Source organism: Arvicanthis niloticus, chromosome 13 (assembly GCF_011762505.2).
Source record: "Arvicanthis niloticus isolate mArvNil1 chromosome 13, mArvNil1.pat.X, whole genome shotgun sequence".
Taxonomy (NCBI): Eukaryota; Metazoa; Chordata; class Mammalia; order Rodentia; family Muridae; genus Arvicanthis; species Arvicanthis niloticus.
This window is the reverse complement of record NC_047670.1, coordinates 35,516,910-35,539,172: the sequence shown is the minus strand read 5'-3', so window position 1 is coordinate 35,539,172 and position 22,263 is coordinate 35,516,910. Positions and strand designations below refer to the sequence as shown.

The window sequence follows — 22,263 nt, the reverse complement described above, 5'->3', positions numbered from 1 at the left end:
TGTGTGGGGGGATTTTTTTGTTTGTTTTTGTTTATTAACAAAATATGACAAAGACTTTCAGGGCTAGTGCTGTTGTTCAAGGATTTCCTCGATAAAGGAAAAGTCCCGTAATCCCATCTTAGCATGCATTCCTGGATGTTACATCTCCAGGGTAAAAACTCAACAGCATCCTTGGAATGCCTGCTACATCTCTGTGCCGACACTAGCTTACCCGACCACTATAGGTACAAGGAATACTGTGGGAAACAGTGCTTTGTCTTGCCAGCTGCCTTTATTTCCCTCCCTGTCTTGTTATGTAACTGGGCTGCATGGGACTGAGGGATTGAACAACTCTTAGTGAAATGAATTCCAACAGCTGTACCTGACAACAACCACCTGTTCACAGCATATGACAAAAGGCAAGCTCTTCCTATAGCTTCCTGACCAGGAAAAGAAGATAAATCTAAAGTTTAAGGTCTATAAAAATCTTAGGATTTCTGTACATCTATTGTACAGTCCAAGGCCAGAACTTTAGATTCCCTACAATACAGAGAAGTGACTCTTGGTTTTAAGACAAGGTCTCACTCTGTACCATGATGCAGGTTGTCCTTGAAATTACAGCAATCAACCTGCCTCAGCCTTCCAAGTCCTGAGATTACAGGTGTGGTTACTGCATTGGGACAGAGAAGTACTTATTAACCCTCTTTAACAAAAAAAGATCTAATATTTAATACCCTCTCACACCCACACACAAACACTCCACTGAGGAATGCTATAGGATTCGAGTTACCTCCACTTATGGTCCCCTTCCTCCATAATTTAGTCTCAGTAACAAAGCACCATCACATTAATGCTCCAATTTGGAATTCATAATTTGGTCACACTGATTTTTTTTTTTCCAACCTACTATTTTCAAGTCCCCATGGCTGTCACTTTAGTGCAAACCACTTTGTACCTGTACAACGACAAAACATCTGTAGAAGTGGCCACTGGACTCCCTGTTTTGATCTTGGCTTTCCAGTGTAAGATGTAGCTAGATCTGTGGGACCAATACTGTATTTCACTGTAATAATTAATGTCGCTATGACTTACTAGAAAAAAAAGCCACACAATCCAATTCAAGAAAACTCTATATGCAAATAAATCCAAGACCAAATGAATATTAAGGCCACATATTCACTGAAAACTAAGGTAAAAATGCAGAATTCATGTCTGCACAGATGAATCCTATTTTAATGAGTCACACTGCTTTCCTCTGATACTTTAATACATTCTCAATCATTCTCAATCATCAAAGAATTTGTCGTCTGATGACAAATTCTTTGGATGGATCTAGAGTTCATTTCAGACCACAAATCACTTTAAAAGGTCACCAGAAAACAGAAGGGTAGGAACGTAGCCCTAGCTGAAGAACTAAGGGCCACACAGCTGGCTCTGTTGTGTCACTAAATCAACCCCTTCTAGCCAATCAGAGGACAGGGACGGCATTCCAGATCTAGGACTATGTGATCCACGTGCGGGGCGTAAGACTTCACTGGGTGGATATGCAGGATTCGAGTCCTCCATGGCTTCCCATGCACTTGATGAAGAAGAGAGGCGATCTGAGTTTCTGCAGATTCTGCCCATCTCTGCCACTCTGGTTTGCTGGGTGATGACATTTCCCCCCTGAAATTCCCAGTAGTTCCATTTCCCCGTTTATCAGTGGTAATTTTCTGGGGACGAGGCCAATGTTCTTTTTCCACCTTACTGTTTCCAGGTGGCTGTGGATTCTTTCCTGAGAAAGATTCCACATTTTGGTGGATATGCAGAATACCCCCAACATCTTTCCGCAGCACTCGGCAGGCAATGGGCCAGCCTTCTTCAGAACTGGGAATGAGCCCCAGGTTCACCCGATCTGCAGTGTTTGAGAGCTTCAGTTTCCTGTTGTCCCCAAAATGTATTTGGCACCGGTCTGCCACTCCATTGATCTCCAAATTGTTTCTCAGGGCAACTACAGCATGAGGATTCCATTCACAGGCATGGACGAAGGCCGCACCAGCATGAACTAGGAAGGGCAATGTAAAATAACCAATCCCTGCATAGAGATCCACCAGCACTTCTCCAGCACAGGACAGTGATGCCACTCGAAGTTTCTCAGTGATGTTTCCGAAGGAGAACATGCACTGTGTCACATCAAACTTATACCGGATGCCATTATCCATATGCTCTACCCAGCCATGGTCACCCAGCAGCAGAGTCACTGACGGAGTTCGAGTGCCATCAGGTAACACCCGCCCTCGTTTTGCCAAACGCTGGACTCCAAGGGCTGAGGCAACAGTCTCCCAGAGTTCTGGTTCCAGACCTTTCCACTGCGTGGCTTGGAAACAATCTTCACTAAGAAGCAGCAGGTCACCATGCCGTTGCCAAGACCGGGGCAAATCTGCCTCCAAGTCAGCGGACCACGTCACTCCACGATCCTCTACCCAACGTCTCACCTCAAGACACAGTCTTTGAGCAGGTGAGCAAACCCGGGCCTTTTTAGAAGGAAGAGGATCCAGGAGCTGCGTCAGCATACAGGTGCTGCCCGGGGCAACACGATTCCTCAGCTCCTGCAGATGCTGTTCAGAAAGGGTTTCCGCCAGCACCGGTAGCGCCACCGTGCCATCCCGCAGCTTTTCCACACGGTGCTGTCTATCCAAGAGTTTCTGCCTCTCGAGGTACTCTCTGTATCTCTGGGTAAACCGAGGCTCGGTCACAACTGCGACAACTACAGACTTCTCACATTCTCTCTCCATGTCGCTGGTGTTTGCATCCCTTCGGTGTCCGGCAGCGAGATTCTCCTATGGGATTGGCAGTTCTCTCTTGGCAAGTCTGCCGCTACAACCGGAAGCGCCGAGCCCGCTCCGCTACGGCGCACAGGAACTGACGTCAAGTAAACGAACCAGATTTAGAAGTATCACAGCGATCAATGAATGGAATTTCGGCGGCAGTGGGTTGCTTTATGAAGCCGTGGCCGCCTTGTTTGTTATGGTTATGGTCAGTCTGTACTTAACTTCCACTTAGGAAAATTGGTAATCCTATGAACCAAAGCTCATGAAATGAGTCGATGTCCTCCGGAAATCTTATACACTCTCTTTAATGATGCTCGTAATTTTTTTTTTTTTAAAAAGTGAATTTGAAATGGATTGAATTTACAGAAGGGATTTAAAAAATCTAGTGTTGCCCATAAATTAGCGCCAACTGCCACCTTATTGTTGGAAGTGAAATGTTTATAAAGCTTCCTTATTCCCTTTTTTTGCAAAGATTTTCATCACGGCTGCCTCGTTATCCAAGGAGGGAAACGTGTTTTAAAATAAAGAAGCATGTGAGTAGAACAAATTCTGTCAACTCTCAAAAAAAAACTTTGTTTAGAAAATGTTGATTACTCGAATCATCTTGGGAGATTGCTATTCTAATGAGAGATGGCCCGGAGGGTAGAGTATTTGCCACCAAGCCTGACAGCCAGGATTTCCAGACCTCATATGGTAGAAGGAGAAAACCAAACCCAGATCTTTTGCAAAATCACCAAAAGCTCATAATTGCTGAACCTCTTGTCTTTTGTGAAAAAACATTTATCTTTTAGGGGGGTGGGCACTCATGCCATAGTGCAGGTGTGGAGGTCTGAAGACAATTTGCAGTGTCTCTCCTCTTTTTTTACTTTGTGAGTTCTGAGGAAGAAACTCAGGTTGTCAGACTTGGTTGCAAGCGCCTTTACTTGTGCAGTCTTGCCAGCCCATCCTTGCCCTTTTACATATTGATGTACAATTCAGTAAATGTAAACAGTGAAATGAACACTCATGAGCTCTAGCCATAGCACGTTTATTTGGTTCCTCTTGTAAGAAATATCAAATGTGAGACTTTTCTATCAAATACTAGAAAACATCTGTTTAGGACAGAAGTTGAAATCCTTTTATCTCTCTCCAGTTGTGAGACTTTTATGCAAATGTTTTAATTCTCCACCTACCCAGCAATCCCTTTATTTACACAAAGGTCTATTACTGTATTTCGGGAATCTGATATCCTGTAGCAATGACTTCTTTCTTCTCTGAACACTGACCCCTTTCAGCTTTCACTATTTCCAGTGTGCCAGTTCTCTTAATTAAGATTATGAGGTTGGACTTCAGACTGGGGAACAGACCCAGTTACCACCTGAGTTAGAATAAAAGCCAAATGCACTTCCTGTGTTTGTGTGTTCACTCTTCTAAGCACATCCTCTTGATTAAGAGGTGAACTTTGCTTTGTCCAGACAATTCAGTTGGCATAGTGGTCTCTTTCTTTTCAGCCTGGAAGTTATTTCTAACACTTCCCAGTAAGAGCAGTGTTCCTACTTGTGCTTGAGAACTCAGGTTATCTGTATCTTTTTCTTCTGTGGGTCACTGGTTATTTAAGAATGCATTGCTTTATTTCCATATACTTAAAAAGTTTTTCAAATTCTTGGTTTTTACTTATTTAAAAAGTGTACTCACCATTGTCAGAGAACACATTTTGTATGACTTAGGCCCCTTTAGACTTATTGAAGCCTTTCTCATAGTTTAGAATATGGTCTGTTCTGGAGAACGTTCTATATGCATTTGACAGGCTTGTCTGCTCTGCTCTTGTTGTGTGAAATGTTCTACCTTCTAGCAGGAATCTTTTCAGCTCATGCTCAAGTAAAATAATTCTGGGGTGGTAGAGTGCTTGTCTAGTATGCTCCAGACCCTGCGATCAATCCCTGGCAATACATATCCCTATAAGCCCCCTGCCCCAAACACAATAATCTATAGTCTTTCTTACCCAGACCACAGTCTCTATTCAGAAACGCTTAAGTACCTAGTACAGATCTAAGTGTTAGATAAGATATTATTACCAACACACACACACACTTCCATCTACCCCACTTCTGTGATTACCTTACTGCCCAAAAAACTGTCATATCCACATATCTGTCAGACCTGAGGCAATGGGTGCTTCCACAGGACTGCTTTCTCCCATCTTTTCTTTATTCAGTAAGACAACCTGTATTCCATATCGCCATGTAGAATTTTATAGTCAGAATCTTTTCCTTTCATGCTGGCTGTCGTTCCCCCAAAGTGGGTTGGTTTGATTCCAAGAGCTAGCGGGTGGAGCTGGATTTTCTGTCTTATTGCATTTCATTATTATTTCATGAATATCGCCACACATAGTTGGTCATAACGGATCTACAAAAAGAACGTTTAAGTGAACTGATAAATCAATGGCTAGATAGAAGAAATATCTGAAGGAAAATTACTTCATAATTTGAATGTTTTCATTTCAAAATATTGTCGATAGAGGGCAGCAATAGCCAGCACTGAGCAGTCAAAACTGACTAAAGTCTTAGAGGGTTTGCAAGTCTAAGGCTCTTCAAGGATCACACCTTTTCCACTGGCTTTACTGGAAACCATTAGATACCCTTTACTGTCACGGACCCAGATGCGTGAACGTAGCTCTCTCCAGGAATGCATTAATAAAAATGTATGTAGATGTCTCTGTGTAATAAACGTTGCTATTTAGAGCCTATGGCCCGTTGAGTGGTGTGCCAGACGCATATAAGCTGTAGTACCACGTGATTCCACTAGGGGACATGCATGGGCCGCTAAGCTGGTGACATTCCCAAAAAAGAAATGCTTAAAGAATTTCCTCACCTCTGGTCACAGAGCTCTGTGTGCATTCTCTCCACCTTGCTTCTGCTCACTAGATGCTTTTTACACATCTGGCCAATCCTCATATGGAAACTTTCGGGAATCACTGAAGACGATGACCTATGGTGTCCTAGGAGAAGGCTGAAGGGCACTCCTATCTCATCTTTGAACTTACCTGCGGTATAGCTTCTATATCTCCCAGTCACTTTTCTCTGCCCCCCTTCCCCCTTCCACCATTAAATCTATAGGAAGTTATAGCTTTTCCTTAACATGCTATCAAGTTTTCTGTTCATGTCTCACAGATGGTGCAGGTCAGAGTTGGGAATCCTTGCCAAACGGTGGCCTCTTCAAGAACAAGTGCCCCCACTTCTCCCTCCTTTGAAGCTCTTCACAGTGCCTGGCTGAGAGGGTGCATGCAGTAGTGAGCCAGAGACTGTCGACGAGTGACTTTTCAGAGTGGGCTAGTTTGCTTTCAGGATCCATAACAATCTTTCCTGGATGAATCGAGATGAAAGGGGTTTGCTTTAGAAAAACCTTTGGGAGCTGGGCAGTGGTGGCACACGCCTTTAACCCCAGCACTTGGGAGGCAGAGGCAGGTGGATCTTTTGTGAGTTCAAGGCCAGCCTTGTCTACAGAGTGAGTTCCAGGACACCAGGGCTATACAGAGAAACCTTGTCTCAAAAAACAAAAACAAAAGCAAAAATAGAAAAACCTTTGGGGAGATGTATCTCCTAGTGAGTTTCCTCTTCCTCCTCCTCTGCTTCCCCTCCTCCTGCTTCTCCTCCTCCTCCTCCCCCCTCTTCTCCCTCTTCCTCCTTTCCCTCTCCCTCTTACCCCAAAGTTTCACTGTCTTTAAACTCACAGAGATCCACCTGCCTCTGCCTCCCAAGTGGTGGGACTAAAGGCGTGTGCAGCCTCACTCTTGTTTAAAGTTGAAGTTTCAGAAACTTTCACCTGCATGGGCCCCTCCCAGTTGTGTGTGTGTGACTGTGTGTGCTGAGCAATCTCTTTACAAGGTCGTATGGGTCACATGTTTTTGTAAAGTTTGCAAAATAAGATGTTTTAACCAAAAGCCGTAAGGATCACCATGTTGTGTTGTTCATTTCCCCCCCCCCCCGCCCCCATCCCATTTATGTACAGTAGCCCTGGGGAGGCTGCTGTCGTTTTGGAAGCTTAGTAGGCAAAGTCAGAGTGCATTGAGTCCTGACTCAGTGGGGTACATGCAAGAGATTGAAGTCATTCCCACGTGTATAAGGCTATTGGCAGCTATTCCACTTCAGGACCACCTTTCGGTAACATTGCAAAGCAAGCTGAAAACTCACAACATCTTAGCTGGAAGGTGCAAGGTGATGTCTTCTGATTCAATCGATGTGTTGTATGGTGCCGAGCACCAGAAGGCAAAGACTGTGCAAGGATCACTAATTAGTGTAAAAAAGTCTTTGGGTCTTCAGATATTTAGATTTTTTTGAAAAAATTTGTGTGTGTGTGTGTGTGTGTGTGTGTGTGTGTGTGTGTACATGCATGCACCTGCATGTGTAGGGGCATCCAGAAAGGCCAAAAGGTGTTAGATCTTTTGTAGCTGGAGTTACGGGCTGCTATTTGCTATGGTGTTAGGAAGTGAACTACGTTCCTCTGTAAGAGGAGGGTGCACTCGTAACCACCGAGACATCTCTTCACTTCCCAACATGTCAATTTTGAAACAGAATCTGAATGTGCTGCCAGCTGTTCTAAGCATGCATGCCCTGAGGATGCTGGGAGATGATCTGAGCTTACACTTCCTTCTTTTCTGCTAGCTCAGGGGTTCTCATTGGCAGTGTGCTTCCTGTGCTTCCTGTGCTTCCTGTGCTTCCTGTGCTTCCTGTGCTTCCTGTGCTACCTGTGCTACCTGTGCTTCCTGTGCTTCCTGTGCTTCCTGTGCTTCCTGTGCTTCCTGTGCTTCCTGTGCTACCTGTGCTTCCTGTGCTTTCTGTGCTACCTGTGCTTCCTGTGCTACCTGTGCTTCCTGTGCTTCCTGTGCTACCTGTGCTTCCTGTGCTTCCTGTGCTACCTGTGCTACCTGTGCTTCCTGTGCTTCCTGTGCTACCTGTGCTTCCTGTGCTTCCTGTGCTACCTGTGCTTCCTGTGCTTCCTGTGCTTCCTGTGCTACCTGTGCTTCCTGTGCTTCCTGTGCTTCCTGTACTTCCTGTGTTTCCTGTGCTACCTGTGCTTCCTGTGCTGTAGCTCCTTCCCTTTGGCTGTGAGTGGTTTTGGACACTCAGCCACGGCGTTTGCCATGAGCACTGGCTTCTTTACTTTCATCAATACAAACCTCATGGTTCTCCTCGTAGCCGATGGAAAATTAGCTTTCTTCCTGGGGTCCTCCCTGTTCATGCTTGAGCCATGGTTTTGCAGACTCTCTCATCCCATACTTGATTTTTAGAAGTATTATGACACTAAGGTATAGGGAGGTGTTCCTGGTAAAATGTGGTCACTACTTGTCTGCATCTGGTTCACCATTGGTTCCCAGCATTGCAGTCCCTTCTTTCCAGGCACATCCAAGGACTAGGAGGTATGGTCCTTGCTTCCCTTTCACACAGAACCTACATCCCCCACCCCATCTGTTTCTTCTCTCCAAAATGCTAAGTCCCCAGCGCCAGCATTCCTTTTTGCTATGGCTTTTCATTTATTCTTGGATCCTTCCCTGATCCCAAGGTTTAGGCTTTGGAGAAAGGCATTCAGGGAATCAGGTAGGTCACTCCTGCTGTTTCATTGATCCATCCCTCCTAGAGTGATGGAGAGTGAGCAGATTGTGATTATGAATGAATACAAAGGAGGAAATGGGAAGGACATAAATCAATACTTCAAAATATAGCCAGAAGCATGTGTTTATTTTGAGTATTATATCAAGTTTGGTCTTGTGAAAATGTTATCTACTATGTTTCTTGGCCTGGTGGTTTGAATAGGTATGCCCACCCCCTACAGATTCATGTGTTTGAATACTTGGCCCATAGAGACTGACACTATTAGGAGGCATGGCCTTGTTGGAAGAAGCATGTCACTGTAGGGGCAGACTTTGAGGTCTTCTATGCTCAAGCTCCAGTCAGCGTGGAGTCCAGCCTTCTGCCGCCTGTGGATGAAGATGCAGAACTCTCAACTCCTCCAGCACCACGTCTGCCTGCTTGCTGCTATGCCTCCTACTATGATAATAATGATATTGTTTTGGTCATGGTGTTTCTTCATAGCAAGAAAACCTAAGACAGTCTGCATGACAGCTCTGAGTTGAGCTTCATTCTTGGTCTACTGATTTCTGGGGTCCAGGAGATACCTCACAAACTACATGGACACCCATCTCAGTCAGACAGGGATAGTTTATTGAGCAAACGCCTCAGAACTGATTGAACAGGCCACGGTTCAGACTTGGGAGCTGAACCGTGAAATTGAGTTAAGATCCTACAAGGTTTGTAAGCCTAAAATCCACAAAAATCTGTGCCAAGTTATTTCTCTAGTCAGGATTTAGGACTAGGGGATTTCCTTAGGAACATGTCTTTGCTGTACACTCGTCCTGCTCCCGTTGGTTGGGGTATTCAACTGTGGCAGGGGACTTGCCTTGTCTAACATTCATGTCTTTTTTTTTTTTAAAGATTTATTTATTTCATTTATATGAGTACACTGTAGCTGTCTTCAGACACACCAGAAGAGGGCATCAGATCCCATTACAGATGGCTGTGAGCCACCATGTGGTTGCTGGGAATTGAACTCAGGACCTCTGGAAGAGCAAGCAGCCAGTGTTCTTAACCTCTGAGCCATCTCTCCAGCCCCTAACATTCATGTCTTAACTTGCCAACCAGGATGTCAGTTACTCACATACGTGTCTCTTCCTGCCAGGTAGGATGTCAGTTCCTAGGAAGGTCTTGAGAACTTAAACTTTACTCTACCCCCTACTCAAAATGGAAGTCTTGTTCCAAATAGTTTCTTTTTTTTTTTTTTTTTTTTTTTTTTTTTTTTTTTTTTTTTGGTTTTTCAAGACAGGGTTTCTCTGTGTAGCCCTGGCTGTCCTGGAACTCACTCTGTAGACCAGGCTGGCCTCGAACTCAGAAATCCGCCTGCCTCTGCCTCCCAAGTGCTGGGATTAAAGGCGTGCGCCACCACGCCCGGCCCAAATAGTTTCTTATATTGGTGCAAATCTCTTTCTTTTATTGGAATCCAATCTTATTGTGGGTAACTATACAAAGCAGTAGTCAGAATATGTAATCAACTTGAGCATGGGAAAGCTTCCCAGTAACAATGAAAACAACATATGAGAAAGTTCTCTTATAACATTAGTAACAGCACAAAATGGCAGGCTAGACAGGTAACAGTTACCTAGTCCTTAACATTCCATCTAGGCCTTAATAGTTTACCTAGGCTTTAACATTGATGAGACCAAGGCCTAGAGAGACTTAGTAGCACCTTGCCCAAGGCCATCCTCACATTGTTGTGCTGTGAATTACATAGTCAGGACAGGGTCAAAGGACTTGTCACTATGGAATCTAAGGTAAGTAAGTCTGGTCTTAGAAAAAGACACAGTGGTCAGCCCTGCCAGTTAATAACGTCGTAGCTCCAGGCACATCTCTTAATTACCTGGGCATGAATTTCTGTATCAGCAAATTAGTGATGCTGTGCCAGAGTCTCAGGTCCCAGGTTCTGCATGAGGAAATTAACAGTGCAGAACAGAATGGCTTCAATACTCTCCCTAGTCCAGAGGGTCTGTAGCTTCAAACTGTCTGAAATTCTGCTCACCAGAGCAGCTTTTCTGGAAGCCTTCCCTACCCAACCTTCCACCATTAGAGTGATCTGAGAGAGTGTATCTAAAAAGCATATTCCCAGGATCACTCACAATTAAGCAAATCTTCATTTAAATCTCTGCAGACAGGACCCAACAGTCTACTGTATTCCTTAAACCACAGTTTAGGTGACCTAGGTTTTATCTTGCGTTACCAAGGGATGTGAGGGAAGGTAAGACTTTAGTAATGGGAGAGAAGAAGCTAATGCATGCTCTGAAAGTGTGGTGGTTTGAATGAAAATGGCCCCCATAGGCTCATAGATTTGAATGCTTGGTCCTCAGTTGATGAATTACTTGCGAAGGATTAGCAGGGTTGGCCTTGGAGGTGTGTCATTGGAGGTAGGCTTTGAGGTTTCAGAGGTTCATGCCATTTCAGGTTAGCGCTCTCTCTCTCTCTCTCTCTCTCTCTCTCTCTCTCTCTCTCTCTCTCTCTCTCTCTCTCTCTCTCCATCCCTGTAGCTGCCTGCAGCCACAGATCAACTGGGTTCACCTGAAAGGGGGGCTGGGAATGATGAAAAGTGATGGAGGGCGAGAAAAGATGAAGCCAAGACAAAGTTCTCTGATCAAGGCTTGAAGCTTTAATGCTCAGCTCTCAATTTAAAGGGAAAGGCCCAACCCAAACTCTTTTTTTGTTTGTTTGTTTCAGCTAGAGATGGGTGGGGAAATCCGTTTGTGGGTGTTCAGCGGGCGGGAGATATCTAAAGGCAAGCCCAGGGGCAGTTCTTCTAAGTTCAGTGCAGCCAAGGTGGGTAACTCCACCTAGATCCTATCACTTGGTCTGTTGTGGTAAACAAGGTCTCTCAGGCCTGCTCAAGGCTGGGGAAGGGTACACCTCCCTTCTTCCCTCTCCCCCCTCCCCTTTCTCTTCCCTCCCTCCCCCTGCTTCATAGCTGTGGCTCACACATAAGCTCTCAGATACTGTTCCAGCAACAGGCCTAATTGTTTGTCTGTCTGCTGCCATGCTCCCCACCATGATGCTCATGGACTCACCTTCTGGAAGTGTGAGACCCCAAATTAAACACTTCCTTCTTTTTAAAAATTTTTAATCGGATATTTTATTTACATTTCAGATGTTATCCCCTTACCCCATTCCCCCACCCCGCCCAGGAATTCCCATCCCATTCCCCCCTCCTGCTTCTATGAGGATGTGTCCCCACCTACCCCCCACTCCCACCTCCCCACCCTCGAATTCCCCCACACTCGGTGTTCATCCTTCATGGGACCAAGGACCTCCTCTCCCACCTATGCCCGACAAGGCCATCCTCCCCTACATATATAGCTGGAGCCATGGGTCCCTCTCTATGTGCTCCCAGGCTGGTGGTTTAAACCCTAGGAGCTCTGGTTGGTTGGTATTATTGCTCTCCTCATGGGGCTGCAAACCCTTTTAGCTCCTTCAGTCTTCTCTCTAACTCCTCCATTGGGAAACCCTTGATCAGTTCAATGGTTAGCTGTGAGCATCCATCTCTGAATATGTCAGACTGTGGCAGACCTCTAAGGAGACAGATATATCAGGCTCCTGTCAGCATGCACTTCTTGACATCCACATCAGCACATGGTGACTGCACATGGGATGCATACCCAGGTGGAATGGTCTCCAGATGACCCCTCCTTCAGTTTCTTTCCTACACTTTGTCTCCATATTTGCTCCCTTGAGTATTTTGTTACTCCTTCTAAGAAGGACTAAGCACCCACACTTGGTCTTCCTTCTTTATGAGCTTCATGTGGTCTGTGAGTTGTATCTTAGGTATTTCAAGCTTTTGGGCTAATATCCGTTTATCAGTGAGTAAATACCATGTGTGTTCTTTTGTGATTGGCTTACCTCACTCAGGATATTTTTTAGTTCTGACCACTTACCTAAGAATTTCTCAAATTCATTGTTTTTAACAGCTGAATAATAGTAACACTTTCTTTTATAAGTTGCTTTGGTCATAATGTTTTGTCTGGGCAATAGAAAAGTAACTAAGACAGACATGATTGCTTTAAAACAGAAAGAATCAGTGAATGGTTTGTATGCAAAGAAAGGGTGCTCTGTTTTCAACATGGCTTGTTCTTTAAAGTTTCATACACTGGAGACTTACATGGTCTTCAATGTGGAGGTGGGACTTTTAAGAGACGGGTCCTAGCGAGAAGTGTTCATAGGTCAAGTGGACACATGTCCTTGGAAAGTCCTTGTGGGACCTTGGCTTTCCTCTGACTTTCTGTCTAGTTAGGTTCTTGTTTCTATACATCTTTGCCGTTTCTATCCACTAGGAGATGAGACAACTGAAGGGGCTCCTCATTACAGACAGGATCATGCAATTTAGACTTTCAACCTCCCAAAATGTGAATAAGCCTCTTTTATTCATAAAGTTAGGCTGTTGTATTTCACTGTTGTTATGCCAAATGGACTAATCTAAGGTCATTATCAGTAGCAGAAAATTATCTAAATGGGCCAAATCATGTCAAGAACACAGCTTTCTAGTTATTAGATGATTAATGTCTGCTAAGTAAAAATGCATTTATGGGACCAGGAGTTGCCTTAGTGAGTAGCATGCGTGCCATACAGGCAAAAGGACCAGAGTTTGTGTCTTCAGCATAACAAAGGGCACAGACAGTGTGGAGGCAGCAGAAAGGTTTTATTCCGCGCCCCTTCCGAGTCCCCTTCGCCCTCGAAAGAGACACGTGAGGCAGTGTTTGGGTGGTTACTACAGCAAGGCTTTATTCTTGTATCAGCAGAAGCGGAAGACCCTAAGCCCGGGAAAGGCACTGCTATATGTACCCTAGAGTGGTGTGTTCACTTCTGATTGGCTGTTCACTCATCACCCCATATTACACCCCGGGATTGGCAGTGACTTTGGCGCGCTTTTGCCTTTTGCACCTGCGCAGTTAGTTGTTTACTTGTGGGAGCACAGGATGCCAGCACCATCTTGTAATGGAGAATGTTGTCACGCTCACCGCGGCTCCTAACAAGGTTTCACTTTACAGCCCTCAGAGACAGGTCTTGGAGGGAGAGGAAGAGGGTCATATGCCCCCACTACAGATAGTTTTATTGTGGGGTAGAGAGAAGCAATGCCTGAACTTGCCCGTGGAGGAGTGTAGCTAGGCATTTTAGTGGACCGATCTTCATGGGTAGCCCTAGGAAAGCAGCAGAAGGGTAACAAGGTGGAAGATCATCTCAGGATGTGTGGCTGTTCACTGAGGGATTCCTTCCGGTCAATCAGAAGTCCAATCGCCAGGTCTCTGCTTCTTAGGCTAAAGGATAGCAAGATGTGGCTAAGGGACTCTTTTGGGTTCCTATAGGGTGTGAAAGTTTCACAGGCCTCTTATTTTACTAACAAATGAGAGTTAAATATAAATTCACGATTGCCCAAGGCTTCCATTTCTTTCTTACAGGGAATTACTTTAACAAAACCATAACACCCCCACTCCCCCAACAGTTCAAACAAGGAATAAATGAATTCAGCAAAGAACTAGATGAACTGTTTAGTTACTCCACTGTGTACACATGTGTGCAATCACAGACACAGACACACACACACACACACACACACACACACATTTCATGATTCTACTAACCATATATAAAGTAAGTCTGTTTGGATCCTTAATGGACAACTTATGCAAATGTTAACCTCCTAGACTCCACCCCCACTCCCCCCACCGCCGGGGGAAGAGAGAGAGCCATTGGTTCTAGTGCTCCAATGAGAACATCTAACCAGCTGCTCACAGCCATTCATACAGCTCGGGCAGAAAACATTAGTTTCTGACTTTGCCCACTTTCCCATTCATCTTTTGCGGTGGATGCTCTTCCCTTTCCTAAGATGCTGATTGATATCAGTTACCTAACCACATCCCCAAATTTTCAGTTCCCCAGATTATACTTCATTTATTATACATGCCTTTTTATGATTTGTATGGTTTTGTGTATCCTTTGAGATACACTGAGTTGGCAATAACATTACATTACAATTTGTATGAATTGTTAAAGATAAACTAGCAGACAGGACTCCAGAGGCATTCTGAAGGATACCATACAGACTGATGGAATGAATTGAATATGGCCCCTCTCTTCATGTCTGCCTAGAATCTCATATGACCTTATTTGGCCATTACAGATGTAATCAGGATGAAGCTGTACTGGATTAAGATGGATTATTAAATCTGATGTCTGATGATCTTATGTGAAGAGATGAGGGTCCACAAAAATACTTGAAAAAGGAAGACGGGAACATGACTTTGAGACAAGCTAAAGGATCAGAACCACCTGCAGCTGGAAAACTCAGGGAGGAGTTTCCTCTAGAGCACCCAGAGAGAGCATGATCCTGCCGACATTTTAACTTTAGACTTTAAGCCTGTAGGATTATGAGGAAGTAGATTCTGATCATTTAAGCACTTTGTTCGTGGTGCATGGTTGCTGCAATCATAGGAAATGACATCCAGTCTTAGGAGAATGTTTCCCATGATTCATCGGCTTACACATTCACTTACCTGATATTTCTGTATTCTGGGTTCAGGGGGACACTGTCCTGCATCAATAGAACACACGATTATTGGGGTAACTTCTGTCCTCAGTGGCCTTAGCTGATAAAATCAGAGTGAGCACTGGCTTCAAGGTTGTGTGTCCTCTGCAGTTGCATCTGGCCCAAGACTGACATAACACCCAGTGGTGTGTTAAGCATTCTGCTGTTGCTGTCTTGAAAAATATACTTTTTGAATAAACGACTCTCCATTTTTATTTTGCACTAGACCCCACTAATTATTCTTCTGTGTCTTGTCCTACTGGGGTGGTTATATAATTACTGGTGGTGTCAGGAGGGCACAAATGAAGGCCCACCAAGGTAATGTGTTAGTGAGAGACTAAATTTTGGGGGTTCAGATTCCATCTTAGGGAACTTGACTTAAAGTTAAACTCAAGTTAACTAACAGGCCGGTACCTAGTACCAGTTTCCAGGCTACCCCCCAAAAAGACCTGTGTCTCCAAGCTTCCCTCCTAAAAAATGGAGTGGCTAGCACCAGTTTCCCCTACTCCCAAAGACCTGAGTCTAGCACCAGTCTCTAGGTTATTCTCCAACAAATCTGCAGCTCCAAGTTACAAACCAGTCCCTAGCACTTCACTTTAGAAACTTTAGATTGTTAGAACAATTAGAGGAAAGCAGAAGTTAGGTTTAAGGTTTGGCTCCCAGCACCAGCCAATTATGTCAAAAGGCCACAATTAGATGCTTGCCAGGCTAGAAACACGCACCCCTCACTTGCCAGTTCCTATAAAACCTTGTCCAGATGAGTGTTTGGGGCTTTTTCCCACCGAAACCATCCTGTGGGTTGGCAGTGAGTTTAGCCCAAGCTTGAGCTTGTGAATAAAGACCCCGGTGTGGTTATATCGCATCGGCTCCTGATTGGTCTTTTGGGATTCATGAATGTTTCCTGGTACTACAGTAGGACTCCTTAAAGGAGGAGTTTGTTCTTAGAGTAAATTTAAAATGCAGGCATTTACAAAGCTGTATGGCTGGGGCTTTGTAAGCAACTGCTTAGAAACCGATTTTTAACAAATATGTGAAGTCATTTTATTTAAAGTTCTCTTTTTATGTGTGCTTATAATATGCAAAGTATGGTAGTACAATAACCCATGCACATATAATGTTAATATACATCATTATGTATATTGGGGTCCTCTGGCATTGCATATACTAATGTACAGAGGATGGGGTTCCCCTCCCCCACACTACCTTTTCTCTATCCCAGTAGCCTTTCTTTGACTGTTGTGTACCTCCAGAACTTGTCCTTCTGAATCTGGCTTGGCGAGTGTGTGAAGGTCTGTGTGTATTGTTGTATGTATCCATGGAGTCATGTTATGATTTCGTCTAGTTGTTTTTCTTTTCCAATCCTCACTCCCTTGCTTGAGACCCTCTTGACTGATGGAACTGACTTGGTCAAGGAAACTTTCATACGCCATACAAACCCAGTACAGGAACAAAGCGGCTATTTTATTTGTGACTACCAGGATATAGAAGCAATTTAAGTGTCCATCAACAGAAGAAACTGGTATAGTCACACAATGACAAACCTGTTAGTGACAAACCATTATTTTAAAGAGTGTGAAAGCCCAGTGAGAGAATACTGTATGTTCAGGGTTCCAACTGCATGTAGTTGTAGAATAGACAAACCTGTTATGGGTGCTTAGAAGCCAGAACACTGGGGTAGGGTAGTGAGTGAGAGGAGGTGCTAGGGAATTTCCTAGGGTGTCAGAAGTCTCCTGTATTTGCCAGGAGTGTAAGTAACTCAAATCATGATAAATCTTCAAGGTTTTTCCTTAAATTTATAGCAAATAGTATACACTTCAGTGTGTGTCCCTCATAGGTACGAAACACCCTGAACCCAGAGGACTCTACCGTTAAAATATTAGAACCTGTCAATGGGTAGTGATGCCTTCTGTCACCTCAGAGGTACCGCCGGAGTCTGTGGCCCCATCTCCATTGACGCTGCTAAAGAAAAGTATGCAACCATTTAAAATTCATACAAGTTGAAAATGAGCCTTTAATCCCAGGCAGAAACAGGTGGCTCTCTAAAAGCCAGACTGGTCTACAGAGTGAGTTCCAGGACATCCAGGGCCACACAGAGAAACTCTCTCTTGAAAAACAAATAAAAAGTTGAAAATGATCAAAGAAGTGGATATTTTCTGTTAAGTGCATCTAGTGGGAAGCACACAGGAGTATATAATATAAAACTAGTATTTTACACACAAAGCTTTTTTGTGGCGTTCGGTGAAAATTTATCAACATGGCAAAAAGGTGGTCATTTGGTTCCGCGTTCTGACTCGCCAGCCTCTGGGGCATGGGATCGCTGCTTGGGCCGTTGAATCGGAAGGTGCTCTGCTCTGCATTCCGTCTTGCTGCAAGGCAGAACACTAGACTGCAATAACCCTGTGCCACCATTGGGTGCTGGGCTTGTAGGAAGCACCAATGCGCCGCTCAGGGTGTGCGAGAACTCAGCCTTGGGTGGGGTCTTCAGCCCAGAGTTTGAAACTGAGGCCGAAGCTGGGGTTCCCTGACTCCAGGGCGCAGTCACCACTGGTTTCTACACAGAAACCACATAGAGTCGAATGGAGGGGCCCCACGGGCCTTCGAAGAGGAGCCTGGGGCCTGGGGTTCTCAAACTGCTGGAAGTCTTAGGGAGCTAGGAACATCCCGCAAGCTGAGGACAATGAGCCTGGGGATGGGGTGAATGAGGAACTCCAGTTTAGCTTATCCGGGATGGTCCAGCGCGAAGGGCCTTCTGGTGCCTTTCTCCATGAATCCCCCCTGAGGATCTTGATGAATCTTGGAACCAAGACATCCCTTGGTTCATCGTGGAAAATGAATGCATACCATCTCCTCAGGGTGGACCAAAGATTAAATATCTTTTGTAGGAAGGAATGGGACGGGACACTAATCGGCAAAACACTCAGGGCCCATCTAGATACCTCATTAGAACGGAGAACTCTGTTCTGGGCTGCATGACCATCGCTCACATCCCTATGTGGGGAGTGTGGTCCTGAGTTCGGGGCCATGAATCTGATAGGGAGCACGGAGACACCTATGGTCCTCAGACGGGTGCCAGAGTCTCTGAACCCCTCAACCTTACCACGTTTCCTAGCATGGTCCACTGCCCCACATGGTCTCAAGCTTTAATTGGTCACTTGTCATTTTTTATGATCACTCCTAGCATATGACATGGTGTGTGTGTACCTGTGGATGCACCAGTATTTTATGAGGGTGGCTGGATATGTCTTTATACCCATGACTATTTGGATCACAGCACAGCTCCTTCCAAGTATGTTACAGGACTTTTTTTTTTTTTTCCCAGTTGTACTTTGCCTAATGACCTAGGTGCCAGATACTCATAATCACAGAGTCACTTGGGACAATGGCTCCCCCATTTGTCACCTCAGGCCAGTGATGGTGAAAGGCGTGGGCACTCATGGAAACAAAGCTCTTTCTTTATTAAGGAACAGTAAGGAAAAGTGAGTGTACTGGCTGGTTTTGTGTCAACTTGACACAAGCAGGAGTTATCACAGAGAATGGAGCCTCCCTTGAGGAAATGCCCCCATGAGATCCAGCTGTAAGTCATTTTCTCAATTAGTGATCAAGTGGTGAGGGCCCCCTGTAGGTGGTACCATCCCTGGGCTTTTACCATCCCTAGGCTGGTAGTCTTGGGCTCTATAAGAAAGCAAGGGGAAGCAAGCCAGTAAGTAACATCCCTCCATGGCCTCTGCATCAGCTCCTGCTTCCTGACCCGCTTGAGTTCCAGTCCTGACTTCCTTTGGTGATGAACAGCAATGTGGAAAGTGTAAGCTGAATAAACCCTTTCCTCCCCAACTTGCTTCTTGGTCATGATGTTTTGTGCAGGAACAGAAACCCTGACTAGGACAGTGAGAAATTAAGGAAAAGTAATAGAAACTCCTAAGAGAAAGAGGATTTCACAAGTTAGGAAAAGTTGTTAAACTTTCTGTCAAAATTAAAGTTTGTGTAGAGAGATGTCAGAAAACAGACAAACACAGAAGTAATCCTTATGATTGATTAGTTCTTTGGGCTATCACTGGAGAAACCACACATTCTGTGCATGTCTCCAGGCCCAACCAGGAGATGATCAGATGCTGTTTGTATATGCCCACCTAGTCACGGGTGGGCCTTGCTCGCCCTTTCCATCTCTGACTCTGGCCTTATTAGCTATTGACCTTAGCTGTTAGCCACTACCATGGTTACTGCCACCTCCCTTCCACATGACTGATGGCTACCAAAAAGTGACTGAGGCTTAGTTAATTCTCAGTGAACTCCTTGTCTATGAGATGGTCTGGAATCTCTTTTCTGAAATAGATAAAGGCTCTTTTTCTTTTAAGGAATTATTTTCATCTGTGACAACCAGTTGCATTAGAAGTAACAGTATATGCAGGTGCTGGAGAAATAGCTCAGTGGTTAGGAGTGCTTGCTAGATTTCCAGAGGACCCGAGTCTGGTTCCTAGTACCTACATGGCAGTTGACAACTTCCTGTAACTCCAGCTCCAGGGGACCCAACACTCTCTTCCCTGGGGACATCTGCACACATATGGCACATATCCCCATACATACACATTCAAAACAGATGTAAAAGTATGTGAAAAGTTATGTTCCTTAAGAGCTTTAAGGGAAGCCTGCCAGCTTGCTGTCAGTCAACTCAAATCCCTGTCCTTTTTACCTGTTCAGCTTGATTACCTCACATCCGGCTACAAGCTCCTGTGTTCCTCATCTCTAGGGTTCCTAGCCTCAGTGTTTAATCCCAACATCCCTTAACCTTAAAGTTCATCCCCTACAATGCATGTGAGTTTTCACCATATGCAGTTTTCCCTTTCCTGTACTACCTATTGAATGCAAAACAGAAATAAGGAAATGACGTGACTGCCCCTAGGTATAGTGGAGAATAAGAAGAGCATAGCCAGAAGCAGACACATCTGGGACAGTCCGGAGTGGTCATGGCCCTGACAGGGAAGGAGCACGAGGGACGGAGGGGTGGGGGGTGGGGGTGGGGGGGGGTGGGGGGTGGGGAACAACGATACAGGACCAGGTGCAGTAGCCGGAAGACCAAAGATACAAAGGAGTGGGTGTCAGGGGCAGCTTTGCTTATACACTGAAGGCCCAAGTCAGCCTGCTAACACAAGGTCTTGGGTCTCTGTGGAAAAACACTGAAACAGATAACTATAAGATATTGTAAACAGGCAGCTTTGGTGGATAGTTGCCAGGCTTTAGTCATAGACCTTGTAGATAGGTGACCTTGGTGGATAATACCAATTTAGATTAGACAAGTGAATCATAGGCGGAGTCATAGTGTCCTGTCCCCTGAAACTTCACCCAGCTGACACTCTGTTCTAGAAGATATCTGTACTCCCCCTGAACACCTACGCTCCTGTGTCATCCCCTTCCCCACATCCTGCCTTTTTGTGTGTATAATCCCTGTGTGAAAAAAGTAAAATCAGCGGTTTGATCAGCCTATAGACAAGCCGCTCGTTCTTTGTGTCCTCTGTCCTCCAGTTCTCTCTTCCAGGTCTTCTGATCCCAGTTCAATGCCCTGTGGGACTGGGGCATTCTGGCGCCTCCAACAGGGACTCTGGAGATCGGGGAGGAGAGTATGTGGGCTCTGCAGGAGGGATAGGCCTACCCAGTTTTCAGGAGGGTTGAGGGTGGCTGCCTGGAATGCCTCAGGGCACTTTGCATTACGGAGCACTCCCTAGAGTCACTAAATAAGTGACCTTCGAATTTTCTGGAGCACCCAAGAGGATGACTCCCGAGGTGACTGAAAACACCTCGAATTCGCAAGGACGCCACAGTCCGACCTGCTGTGAGACAGTCCATGTGTGGGAGAATCAGAGCATCAGAGTGGCCAGACCTTTGAGGTAAAGGGATAGGACAGGCATTTTCTAAGCAGTCACTATTTGTGATGGACTCAAGGAGTCTACTCAGGATTCGAGGAACAAGGGTTAAGAAAAAAAATGGATCTTTAAAAATTCTTTGTTTTCATTACTGTTGTTTTCCCAAGAGGGGACTATTGATTAAAAAAAAAAAGTTTTACCTCCTAAGGAGGAGATAAAAAAATTAAACCTTGAAAATGAGGGGGGGGGGCAAAAACAAAGACAGTTGCCCACCTCTGGCGAACATACCAGATTTGCACAGCACCCACTAGCACCATCACCCCTGGAGTTGTTATGGCATCCTCCCCAGCACTTCCTACACAGCCTGCCCAAGAAGAGAGAGGTTGGTCTAATGAAGAACAGGTAACTAAATGACCATGGGCTCTGGAGCAGACAACCAGCAGAGTGGGGATGCTGCTGTAACTGAAGCTGAAAATCAACAAATGACAGTTCAAGCCCAGCCACAGATTGCCACGCTAGCCCAGGTATCCATGCCAGCAGCTCATGCAATGTCATCTGCTCCCACTGTAACCTTAGTGCAGCTGCCCAATGGGCAGACAGTTCAGGTCCATGGGGTTATCCAGGCAGCCCAGCCGTCAGTTATTCAGTCACCACAGGTCCAAACAGTTCAGATTTCAACGAGTGCAGAAAGTGAAGATTCACAGGAGTCTGTGGATAGTGTAACCGATTCCCAAAAATGAAGAGAAATCCTTTCAAGGAGGCCTTTCTACAGGAAAATTTTGAATGACTTATCTTCTGATGCACCAGGGGTGCCAAGGATCGAAGAAGAAAAGTCAGAAGAGACTTCAGCCCCTGCAATCACCACTGTTACAGTGCCAACCCCGATTTGCCGAACTAGCAGTGGGCAGGATATTGCCATTACGCAGGGAGGAGCAAGACAGCTGGCTAACAATGGTACCGATGGGGTACAGGGCCTGCAGACATTAACCATGACCAATGCAGCTGCCACTTAGCCGGGTACTACCATTCTATAGTATGCACAGACCACTGATGGACAGAGATTCTAGTGCCCGGCAACCAAGTTGTTGCTCAAGCTGCCCCTGACAAGTAGGGAACCAAAATGTCTGGATTATTTTATGAAAAGCCTCTGGGGAAGGGCAGTCCAGTCCCTGGGCTGGAGAGTTGAGGCTAGAGGGCGGGGTATGCCAGCCATGTCCTGTAACAGGTAGGGACTGAAGGATGCTGGGAGAACCTGGAGGCCAGGTACACTTTGATATGTCAAGTCGGCACCTCAGCCATGTGTCTTGCATTTGAAACTTAACTCCCTCCTAGTTATCAAAGCTCAGGGCCAGGTTTTCATATACCTAGGTTATCTTCGTTGTTTACATTGCTTCTGACGCTGGGTACTTGCCAAACCATTAGCAATTTGACGGCATTAGTTCTTTCCTGGTGGTGTAAAGGGTTACCTAGCT

At 45.2% G+C, this 22,263-nt stretch overlaps 1 protein-coding gene and 1 pseudogene across 1 annotated transcript; one reads left to right on the top strand and one right to left on the bottom strand.

Annotated features, from left to right (window-relative positions):
* Positions 1-1,091: 1,091 nt before the first annotated feature.
* On the bottom strand, positions 1,092-2,877 carry Tyw2 (tRNA wybutosine-synthesizing protein 2). Its single transcript, XM_034517597.2, has one exon. It carries the CDS (start codon positions 2,751-2,753, stop codon positions 1,440-1,442), a length of 1,314 nt encoding a protein of 437 aa, XP_034373488.1. The 5' UTR covers positions 2,754-2,877; the 3' UTR covers positions 1,092-1,439.
* Positions 2,878-21,198: 18,321 nt separating this feature from the next.
* LOC117718721 (cyclic AMP-responsive element-binding protein 1 pseudogene) lies at positions 21,199-21,902 on the top strand (annotated as a pseudogene).
* Positions 21,903-22,263: the final 361 nt, after the last annotated feature.

Coding starts and splice junctions, on each gene's coding strand:
- Tyw2 (XM_034517597.2), bottom strand. CDS start 2,753: ATGGAGAGAGAATGTGAGAAGTCTGTAGTTGTCGCAGTTGTGACCGAG.